Source organism: Sitophilus oryzae, unplaced genomic scaffold, assembly GCF_002938485.1.
Source record: "Sitophilus oryzae breed Bouriz unplaced genomic scaffold, Soryzae_2.0 scaffold_302_pilon_pilon, whole genome shotgun sequence".
Classification (NCBI taxonomy): Eukaryota; Metazoa; Arthropoda; class Insecta; order Coleoptera; family Curculionidae; genus Sitophilus; species Sitophilus oryzae.
In genome coordinates, this window is record NW_022146866.1 from 2,011,789 (window position 1) to 2,023,941 (window position 12,153).

Below are 12,153 nucleotides of genomic sequence, written 5' to 3' on the forward strand. Positions count from 1 at the left end.
TGTCAGAAGTTAGGTATTGTCTTTTTTTTAAGTAATTGTTATCAGGTAGTAATTGTTAATTTTGAAGTTTAACTTGATATAATGTCATTTTAACAGAACGCCAAGGGTTTTTGTGGGTTTTTGTAGACGTATCTGTTAAAAAAAAAATGTTCTCGAATAGTTGCATTTGTAGATATTTTAAATAGGTTTCTTTCTTCTTTGTGCTTTTTTTGCTTCAGACGACGGAAAGAGATATACTTTCCGAAAGGTTAAGCATTTTTTTTCCGTTAGGCAAATTTGTTTATTAGTAAACCACTGCTGAATTAGTTCCGTTGGATTAACGCAGCAGTGTTTACAAAAAATAATTATTTTATTTTGTAGATTTTCTTACAGTGGAAAAATACCTATAGGACTTTTTTGGAGAGATAAATCCGCCTCAGAGGTATAGATATTTTTTCCAACATAAAATATATTATATACAAAAGCATATTTACCCGGGTTGACAAACACAGGAATAATTGTTAACTAAATTGTAACAGGTTGCTTGATTTTGGCAAGGCTGCGGTAGGCACTCGTCTATATCCTTTTCACATCTAAAAATATCAAATATATTGATATAAATTGCAAAATATAATTTTTTATTTTAACATACCTTAATCCCGTATAGCCCGGTTCACAATAACATTTAAAACTTCCTACGGTATTCACACATAAGCCTGTTATGCATATTTTTGTATTGGGTATATTACATTCGTCGATATCCATGTCGCAGAGTGGGCCTAAAATTATATTTTTATTCAGAAATATCAGATTAAACTAATTTTCAAAGGATAATTTTTATACAGGATGTCCCTTTAAATAAGTCTAAATATTTTAACTGGTAATATACCGATCTAGTCATCGAAACTACGTGGTCTGGATTTTAACGTGTAGGACAGTGATGTAGACAGCTTAATAACCAATCAAATGTATTAAAAAGCGATAAAAGTTGGGTTTATACATTTCTTCTATGCTTCTACGCGGTCAAAATTTTAAACCGCACAAGTAGGCGTTTACGAAAAATGTTGCATCTAGGGTTGGAACTTTATTTTTCACAATTAGTTACTCATTTTGCTACAGCTGTAATAGATTATATTTAGTTTAGATATTATTATCTTCATTCCAAAAGAAAACATGAAAATTTTTAAAATAGTTTATTTTTTCTGTCACATTTTCCTACACGCGTAAAAACCGGCAACACTGTATGTCGGTTTTTATTTTGTCTCTCTGTCTGTCGACCGGTCATTTATATTTATCTCTGTCGCACCGGTTAGTCGATGTCAACAGTTCCCAAAATGTAAGCATTTAGGGAACAAGGAAAACAAGCTTAAGGAAACGCACTACACCTACCTGTAAAACCTGGTTTGCATTTACACTGCCATTCGTTTGTCGTTTTATCAATAACGCAAGTGCCATTGACACAAGGATCTTTGGCACAGGGATCGATGTCTACACTACAGTCGTCCCCTATAAAACCCAAGGGACATCTACACTCGTAGGCATTAATCATATCATAACACACCTGAAAATATATACAAGAAATAATGTAAAATGACAAAAATAAATTATTAAAAATATTATGACATAACAATATAAAATTTTGAATTAAATTATCAAGAACTGTCATAATGTTCACCAGACACACTATAAAAATATTATAGATATATTTAGAGCCTATCTATTAATTATAAATGGTTATTAGCGTAAGAACTGGTATATTGCGGTATATTAATAAGCGGTAAGTATAGGCTAAGATAAAAAATATATGAAGAAAGTTATATTTTTTATGTTCCGGTGGATGGAAATTTAATAAACAAGTATATAGTGCTTTAATTAGGATTTTTTCGCAGAGATAATTTTACCTGGCCTGCTGGACACTTGATGCCTTTACAGTCGTCAGTATTAATTTCACACTTTGGTCCCTCAAATCCTGGCTGACAACGACAAGTAAAGTCATGCTTGTTTGCACCTGGTATACAGGATCCATTATTCTGAACAAAATATATATTTTTAACAACAGACTGCGTACAGAGCGAAAACAAATCATTATTCCTCTAACACATAGAATACTGATATTCTATGGGCTAATTTGACTACTGGAATAGTTATACAGGGTGAGTCTCAAATAAGTGCAAATACAGGATGTTTAAAAAAGACATGTGCCATCTCTCGTGGGGAGATTCCTCACGTAAAAATAAGATTTATTTTTCATAGCAACATAGGTCCGATTCAGCTTTCTTTCGTAGCTACAGGGCGTTAAAATCTTAATATTTTTTGGATTTATTATCATTTTCTTCCAAGTACTTTTAGCGTTTATGAAATTAGCGTTTCGAATGAAATTTTGAGGGTAAAATTTACTATAAATGCGACATATTTTAAAACTAAAAAAGTGTCGATATATTCACCAGAGGGATGTGCATATGGGTTATCAATCGAATATTTTTCTAAAAAAAGCATGTACGCCACTGACTTTTTTTCTCTTGTTAGCGAAATAGTGTAAGCAGTTTAATGCCGATTAAAAGTTGTCTCTTGATATTTTGTCGATTTCGGTCTCCTTGATGAGATAAACGCAATTTTATTAATTTGCTTTGATGCAAGTCCAATAGCAACCTTTAAAAAAAATAATATCAACTTGCGAAAGTTTTAAATAAGTACGCATTGATTCTTCGTCAAAAAATATGAAAAAAAGTTCCTATAAACATGGGTATGGAAATGCATAGTTTTAGAGTTACAGGATGTTAAAACTTTTTTAAATTAGGTTTTTTGTGTGTTGGACGTTTATGAATTTTTCGCTGTTTTTTTTTAAATTTCTATTTTTTTTATTTCTTTTTATTATTAGTTAAAAAACATATCTTGATATTATGGCAACATAGTTAGTAGATTAAATCTACAAAAAAGGAAATCCAAAAAATCCAGTAGTTCTCAAAATTTAAACAAAAAATATATTTTTATAATTTTTAAGTAAAATAAATCGAGTATTTTGGATTTATTTGAAAAACTGCAAAAAGAAAATATGTTTCTATTATCGAGATCTACCAGTCCTGAAAATATTTGCACTTATTTAAGAATCATCCTGTATAATTAATAAAAAAAAATAATTAATTAATTAATTATGAATATAAAAATAAAAACATAACGGCTTGACAATGACAAAGTAATATTATTTTCTTATATCTTACTTGGCAAGGTTGTAACTCGCACACATCGTATGGCTTTTCACAAAATGTGCCCATCCACTGCTCTGTACAATTACAGTAGAATCCATTTTCAACATCTACGCAGACACCATCATTCAAACAAGTCGTTGACTGACAGCTATCCGCGTGGGTTTGGCATAGTGGTCCTATTAACAATTTATTATTAAAACAATATTCCTTCAAGTGATTTCCACATATAAATGTAAGAAAAAAAAGTAGAGAGTATGAACTAAGCCACAACAAACAAAGTGACTAAAATGAAGATGTCTCAAATGATTTATTTATATATCATGCATCTAACTATAATAAAATTAAAAAAAAACTTCATTTTGGCATTTAATATAGTGAATATTAAGTACGTTATCCAAGTACAATTTTATTATTAGAGTATCTGTAAGTTGCAATATGATAAAATATTGTGTTGGTCGTCGCTAAAACAGCGAAAGAGTACATCAGAATAAGTTCTAAGTGTATATCATATTAGAAATAAATTTAGTACAAATATTATTATCCTGCCATAAAATAAATTTTCCTCTCGAGAATTATGTTTAATATCTAGGAAAGTATAGTACAGACTTTTTAACACTTTTAACAGTAAATAACTTATTTTTTTTTATCTAAACTATATCGATACTATGATAGAAATTATATAAAGGACCAAACAAAAATTTGATATAAAATGCATAATGAATAAACAAAGCAAACAAGTAAACCCAAAATTGCAAGCTAAACAGCATTACCGACATCCATAGACATTTTTAAATATAAATAGATAACAATCATTGAATAAAAATATCTAAGAGAAGTCAAACACTATTTTTACATGTATTATTACATTAAAGAAAGAAGTGACGTCATCGACACCCCTTTATGTCTCTTCTCTCGACAATTTTCAAATTATGCGAATTGTGGTTTTCTGTAATTGTAATGTATATTTTATTCGATTTATTTACGGATTATTGAGATTACGATGCTATATTAAATAACATTGTATATGAAACTACCGTTAAATTATCAAAAAAGGGTGTTTAATTTTTCTTGTATTTCAAAGTACACAATTTTTCATCATTTGGCAACATGGAGTACCTCTCGACAGTGAGCGGGAGAAACCCTGTGTTTGTTTAACTGAAATAACGCTGATTCACTACTGTGCCATATGACACAATCGTGCCGATACTGTGTGTTGATACCGGAAAAGGTGTCAGTGTTACTGTATCAACACACCAAAAATTAGAGTGTTACCCATGACTAAAAGAAATAAAAGAATTAAAAGAAACACAATAACTTTAATAATAAGCTTTTACGCTGGTATCGAAATCACCGTTTCGAAACAGTTCACGAAGAGAAATACAATTCTGGTTGAAACGCAAAAGTCATCGTTCGCTAAACGATTCTCTCGCTGATGGAACGCATTTATTCTACTGCGCATAACCGTAACCGTACCAAGAACGGTTATGTTGGGATACATCTTTTGTTGATATACCGTTTCCTTAGTATTTTTATTCAATGATAACAATAAATGAGTATATACAGTCCAGCATACAATTAAAAGAATCAATGCAACATCTATTTATATCACGTCTATGGTTCTACCTTTAAACCCAGTACGACAGCGACACGTATACCCTAAACCATTTTCCACACAAACTCCATAATTGAGGCAAGGATTCGACAAACAGGGGCCCAATTTTCTTGAGCAATTGGGACCTATCCATCCCTGCGCACACGTGCAGTAATAACCACCCCGCTGTGAGAATGTGAAAAAAGTTCAATGCAGAACAAAAATGTTGCAACGTGATTTGAGTGTGGGTGTAGCACCATATAATAACAAATAGATATAGATATACTTCTTGAGGAGCAGACTTTCTAGATGTATTTTGTCCATTTTTTCGAATTTTGGCAAACAAAGAGAAAATGTTACGCTTAAACAATAATAAAAAATAGTACACCTACATGTGAAAAATCTAGTTTTAATGATATCTGAAAAAAACTGTTGACTGTCCTTTAGACGTAAAATTTCTCTTTATTTTTCTGCTACTACGGTCCGTATCCTCAAATACATGGTCCCCAGTCGTAGTTCCATTCGTTATTTTAAGCAGTATTATTCAAAAAATAGAGAAGTTGTAGTCCAAAAAAACACTTTTCATCTGGCAATGACAAACAAACAGCAGATGTGCACAGCACAAGGACATACTTATGTTTGTTTGTCTACCGCCAATGGACATAATACATAATGTACATACAGTCTACATACTGACATAATATTGTAGCTCTGTGTATGTAGTTTGCAATGCCACCTTTGGTTGAAAAGCTTAAAAATGGACAAAATGAATTTAGTAAGTCTGCTGGACACTTATGCTTATTTAATACCAACGTGAATCTAATTTATCTGTAGATCAAAATTCTCTATTGGTGGCATAAAAACGAAAAAATCTGTTATAATAATAAAATAACAGCATTTACGATGCAGAGATGTGACTTAATGTTTTTCACTAGCTCATTGACATAAAACATCAATTCGTCTCACTAGTGATGACGACAATCGGTTGAGCTGATGTCTTAAATTTTATGGAGGCACTGGTTTATTCATCATAGTGTCTTATAAGAAATCATTTCCTATTTAATAAATATATTTTACCATCATTTAAAATAATAATTCAAGTACAAAGTGTCCAAGAATATATCTAATTAATTTTAATTAAGTGTAGCACTGAGTTTACTTAATACCGGTTGTTTTTCAAACTTGCTAGAGCTCACCCCTATAACTTCTAAGTAACATAAATCAGGACTGATTGGCGTATTCAATTATTTCCTATCATTCCTGTTTCACCGGAAATTACTACAATTACTTTGCTTTTTAAATGGTACCCTCATGGTATTTTTTAGTTTATTTGATAGAAAATTTTAAAGTTATTCTATAAAATTTTAAATTTTATAGAAAACGTTTCATATGTCAACTTTTGACATTTCCGCTTAAAAAATAATATTTTAAATTTCAATCCAGAGTGTGATTCAAATGAGAATGGCTGTGTTCATAACGACAATTTGACTCAAAATAGCACTTACTTAATAATTATAAATATACTGGTATATGGTACCAAATTTTCCGCTAAAAAAATGCTTTTCCCCATATGCTACTGAACCCTTCTTCCATTTAAAAAATGAGTTATGATTAAAAATACGATTGGGACATCTCTTAAACGACCAGGAAACACCACAAAAAACACTTGACTATGAATAAAATATACTCTTGAATAAAAAAAATGAATAAAAGGCCTCTTGATTAACAATTAGTGGTTTTAACACACGCATACGCACTTTTTTTAAGCAAAAATGTCAAAAGTTGACATATGATATGTCATTATATTTAGAATGTCATTTTTCTACCAAATAAAGTCAAAATTTCGATGGTACCACTTAAAAATTCGGTGAAACAGGAAGTGGCCGAAACTAATAGAATACGTTCAATCATACCTGATTTATATCATAATATACTAACATAAAAAATGTTGTTTTTATCTGAAAAAAAAAATAAAAAAGTTATAGGGATGAGCCATTTTTGAAAAATACCCGCTATAATTACTAATAACAATTTTGATTTGTTTTGGCAAATTGTGTCCCACCATAATTTTTAATGGCTACCTTAATTATATCTATTCGTGATCATACGGTATTTTTACCCCTAAATATTAGTAACTTACATAATCTAAACAAGAAATTGCATGCAAGCATGGGTTATTTTTACAACCGACTCTCAAATGGCAATATTTTCCTGTCCATGGCTTCCGGCACTTACAGTAGGAACCATTAAAGTGTTCTTGGCAAGTACCACCATGTTGACATATGTCTTTTTTACATATCGAAGCTCTTTGGCATAAAGAACCTGAATATTCAAGTGCGAAAGAAAAAGGTGAGCATGCAAGTAAGTAAAAGAATGTCGTAAAAACAATTCGCCTATTTCCTGTAAAAGCTAATATAGAAATAGAGTGAAAATATATAAAATTTTGTGTAATAAACAATTATTAGTTTTTTAATACTTTTGTTGTTAATCTACAGCAAGGTTTCTCAAATTTATAGTGGCATGTACTTCTTTTAGTGTAGGTTTACAAAACATACTCGCTCCAATCATACTAAGTATGACCTGTCATTTATGAACCAATAAAATTGCATATCAGCAACGGGCGACGCATGACGAATAAGGTAGTAGTAAAAAATGTTTACACCTATGTGGCAGATTCATCTATCCAAAAAAATCCTTTATGGGTATTTCGCTACTGCACTTTCCTACTTTCGGAAAGTTTTCTCTTTCCGTCGTCGGAAGCAAAAAAATATTAAGAATCAAGAAAAAACTATTTAAAATATTTGAATTGAACTATTCGAGAACACTTTACTTTTTAAAACAGATACGTCTACAAGAAATCGTTGACGTTCTGTTAAAATGACATTATATTAAGTTAAACTTCAAAATTAACAATTACTACCTGATAACAATTACTTAATAAGGTAAAACCAAAAAGCCCAAACTTTCTGTATGATTATTTTTAAATTTTACGTATGTTATGTTTATTTATGTTATGTTCTTTAAAATCAAAGAAGCGATTGCCATACATTACTAACATCTATAGATGCATGAGCAATACATTTATTTTTATTAGATTGAATTAAAAAAGCCTCTTTTATTTTTCTTTTAGAAAATTCGCTTCTTTCAAAATTATAATGAAAGAAGCGATAGCCTCTAAAAGAAAAATAAAAGAGGCTTTTTTAATTCAATCTAATAAAAATAAATGTATTGCTCATGCATCTGTAGATGTTAGTAATGTATGGCAATCGCTTCTTTGGTTTTAAAGAACATAACATACGTAAGTAAGTAGATTATATTTACAAGAAAAAAAACCCTAAGAGATACAGTGGACAGTGGTTCTCAAAATTTAAGCAAAAATTAATTTTTTTATTCTCAAAGTAAAATATCTATGTCGGTTATTTTGGACTTTCATGCCTCGTCTCTTGTTGTTTTTACCAGTCTTAATGGTTTATTTCGCAACCAAAAATGACAGATCATATTTCAATATGATTGAAGTGATTGGAACGATGTACAACGCACGGACGCAGATGCGTATGAAGAATAATATTATTAGATTTTTTTGCATTATGTGATGTTTTGTATCATTTGTCACTAAAATATTATATATTTTTTTATATCTCTGAAATATATTAATTTCTCCCTATGATACAAAGAAAACAAGGTATGATCGATAGCAGCTAAGGCAATAAGTTTGAGTTGCATATCACCTGTGACGTCACTATGCCAATATCTATATTGTTCAATTGCCACTAATAAAAAAAGACTCATAATAGGGAAGAATTAGGACATAACCTCAAAAGTTATGCCAAATCATTGAGCTTGACATTTGAAAAGTCATTTTCATATTTATTGTGTCAACAGTTTGACGATTTGAAATTAGCGCGCGGAACAATGCAATGGTGCCGATATCAACTGTGACGTAGCGACCAACCTGCGCAATATCATACCTTCTTTTCTTTGTATCATGATTTCTCGCTTTATATCCCAATTGTACCAACTTATTTCGTTATAAAATAAAATAAAATAATTTGAAATTAAAATGACAGACACATCTATCACTTTCAAAGATGTTGTCGTTGGACAGACTATAATGCAAAAAGTTCATGTAGGTAAAATTGAAATATAGGATGTACGATAATATAAAAAAGCAATAACTGTTGAAAAAAGTACGAAGAAAGAAAATAAAATCGTTTCTTGATGTGACGAGTTCGATTAAAATTTGCTCAAATCCTACAAAATCCACAATTTGAGAAACCTTAATCTACAGTGTTAAACAAACAAGACACATAAATGTGTAGTTATCATTAGAAAAATATAGGTACCTGTAAAACCTGTTGGACATGAGCAATTCATATTTCCATTGACCACGTTGCACTGGCCTCCATTTTTGCACGGATTATTGGCACAAACAGCTTTGCAGTTTGGATATTCTCCAGGGAATTCTGCTTTACAAACGCACTCAGCTCCATTTATTGGATCTAAAAATATGTTTTTTAATAAAGAGTCTCTTTTAAATAAAAGTTATAGTACCTTGTATACATTCGGCAAGCTTGCCACAAGAGTACATGTCACAGTGTTTTTGTTGTCGCTGTTCAATTTCGCAATTATCTCCAAAATATCCAGGCAAGCATTTGCATTCGTAGCTGGTCTTGTGACTGACGCACACTCCGTTATTGAAGCACGGTTGTGAAGAACATTCATCAACAATCTACAGAGAAAATATAATTAAAAAGAAAACAGTGTGTGCTCTATGTCATGTGTGCGCAGTATGTAAAACTTCTTGCTAATAGCTATTAAATTCAACATGTTTGAAAAAGTGACATATAATTCTGTTTTAATATAAATATTATAATTATATAAATTATTATATTATTTTCAATTTATTTCTGTAATCTGTACATTTTCTGTTTCCTCAATGTTATGTTGTGGCAACACTGCCTCGCCTAGGGTTTGTGTGCGCAAGCAACGCCGACTACAGCCCGTCGGTAACAAAGTACAATTCACTAAACATGTCTGAACATGTCGCGTCCTTCCCTTAATTAATTGTGATATTATATTATCTAATAGTAATAAAGACTAATGTATTGAAATAAGTGTTTCCTTCTTGCCACCCTCCGAAACATAGCACTCAATAGCCTGCAAATTTTGTGGAATACCATCCAAACTACACACTTTTATGCAAATGTCTAATGTTAACGCTTAAATTTATTTAAGAATTCCTATTTACAGTGGTTTACAGTAATTTTTGATAAATTATAGGAATATTCATGTTGATTATTGGTTTGAAATAAATATGATAATCCCCTGATAATGAAAATGCGAGTTGCTTAACTCTAATAATTCTAATTCTGAGCTAGCAAACGAACTAGATGTAGAATGTAGAATGTTTAGGAGAGGGGTTAATCACCGCGTTATAACGAGTTATAACTCATCATACAGTCTCAGGGCTTTAACAAAAGCCAGTATCTGAGACGGCTCCACAGAGGCCAGCTCTCCATCCTCGACATCAGACGTACCAAGGTTCATGGCACGAATGGTCGTCGTCTCGGCGCACTCAGTGATAAGGTGTTCTGGTGTTTCCCCATTTTCCCCACAAAATCTGCATTCGCCGTTGTTTCTCAGTTTCAGCCTACTGAGGTGTTCGTTGAGGAGACAGTGTCCTGTTAGAAACCCCGTGACAATCCGAAGATTGTTTTTACTTAAATCAAGAAAAACCTTTCATTTTTCTCGGTCGTAAGTTCTGAGGAACTTTTTCGAGTGTCTTAGACCGTTGGAGGACACCCATTCCAAGTTACGGATGGAATCTTCCAGATTCTTCAGTTCCGCTTTCAGTTGGTTCCCGTTTGGAAAACAGAACGGTTCTGGTCCAGTTAGTGGAGCGTTCGCTCCTTTTCTAGCTAGATCATTTGCTTTTTCATTGCCTTCTATCCCTTGGTGAGCTATCCCAGAGTAGGGGGACTTTATTTTCTTTGCCTAATTTGTTGAGCTTCTCTAGGCATTCTTTGACCAACTTCGAATTGATGGTTACTGAGTTGATCGCGTTAAGTGCTGCTTGACTATCGGATAGGATGGCAATTTCCTGTTTTCGATAGTTCCTATCGAAGATAAATTGTACGCATCTTCTGATAGTGTAAATTTCTGCCTGAAGGATACTGGGGTAGGTGCCCATTGGTTCGGAGTATTTAGTTTTCGGCCCAAATACTCCTATCCCTGTCCCTGCTTTGGTTTTGGAAGCATCAGTATACCACGTGATGGTATGGTCTTTTATATGCTGAGTAAGTGTTTCTTTCTTCCAATCCTTTTTATTACGCAATACTACAGTGAGGTGTTTCTCAAAGTTGTAAATTCTTGGTATGTCATCCACTGGGAGTTGGAGAAGTGGAATTTTCTTTTTGAATGTGTTCCAAGCCCCTGACTTGATGAACGAACTAGATGCTTTATTATCGATGAAATTATGCATTATTTATTATGCAAATTATTTATTATTGATGAAAATATGCATGAAAATGTACTTCTTAGCACACAACCAGAGGATATTGGTACACAGATACAGTATCAAGTTTATTATAATGATTTTCTTAGCTTTAAATCGAATGTTTTTTGGTATTTGCAGAATCGTTACCATTTTTTTTCTCGTTAGTTCGTGCGTCAAGCCCGTGTCGTGTCTAGACTGTCACTGCCTTGAATTTTTACACCAATCGAGCATAAAGAAGTTTCACTTCAATAAATAGCAAACTTACAGAAAATAAATAAGGATAACTAATATTACATCTTTAATTAGAAACTGAATGAGATATTCTCAAAAACTAAACTACTTACAAATTGACAGTTTGTTCCTCCATAACCTGCTGGACATTGACATAAATAAGATCCGTAAGTGTCAAAACAAACCCCACCATTTAAGCAAGGACTGGCAATACATTCGTTTATGTTAATATCGCATAATCTTCCAGTATAACCAGTGTGATTACAGTCGCAATTGAAATTGTTTAGTTCATCTGTACAAACACCTCCTGAAATTATTACAATATGATCAACGGAATTCGTAACAATATTATTTTTATTTGCATTTAGAATAGCTGGAGGCTTGGTGTATTCTTTACCAAAGATATCATCCATCATCGGAGACTCCCGTAAACAAACGAGTTATACAAACACACAAACTTAAATAGCGAGTACACGAAAAATTTGATATTATATTATTATTATTTGAAATGTACAGGGTGAGCAACGATAAAGTCCACTATCTCAGTTGTTTCGAGGTTTCCAAAAAATATTAAATATAAAAGTTATTATTATAGAGTATACAGGGTGTTCCAAAAAAGTGTGGCGAATATAACATATGTATGTTTTCTT

General features: G+C 31.9%; 1 protein-coding gene across 1 annotated transcript in view; it reads right to left on the minus strand.

Moving 5' to 3' along the window:
* Positions 1–12,153, minus strand: part of LOC115884605 (protein crumbs) — a 73,636-nt gene that overhangs the window by 20,121 nt on the left and 41,362 nt on the right. Inside the window, 10 exon segments of the mRNA XM_030903239.1 lie at positions 474–572; positions 632–758; positions 1,369–1,540; positions 1,881–2,009; positions 3,198–3,361; positions 4,809–4,962; positions 6,917–7,098; positions 9,120–9,275; positions 9,328–9,505; positions 11,617–11,810. Coding sequence (XP_030759099.1) covers positions 474–572; positions 632–758; positions 1,369–1,540; positions 1,881–2,009; positions 3,198–3,361; positions 4,809–4,962; positions 6,917–7,098; positions 9,120–9,275; positions 9,328–9,505; positions 11,617–11,810 — 1,555 coding nt within the window.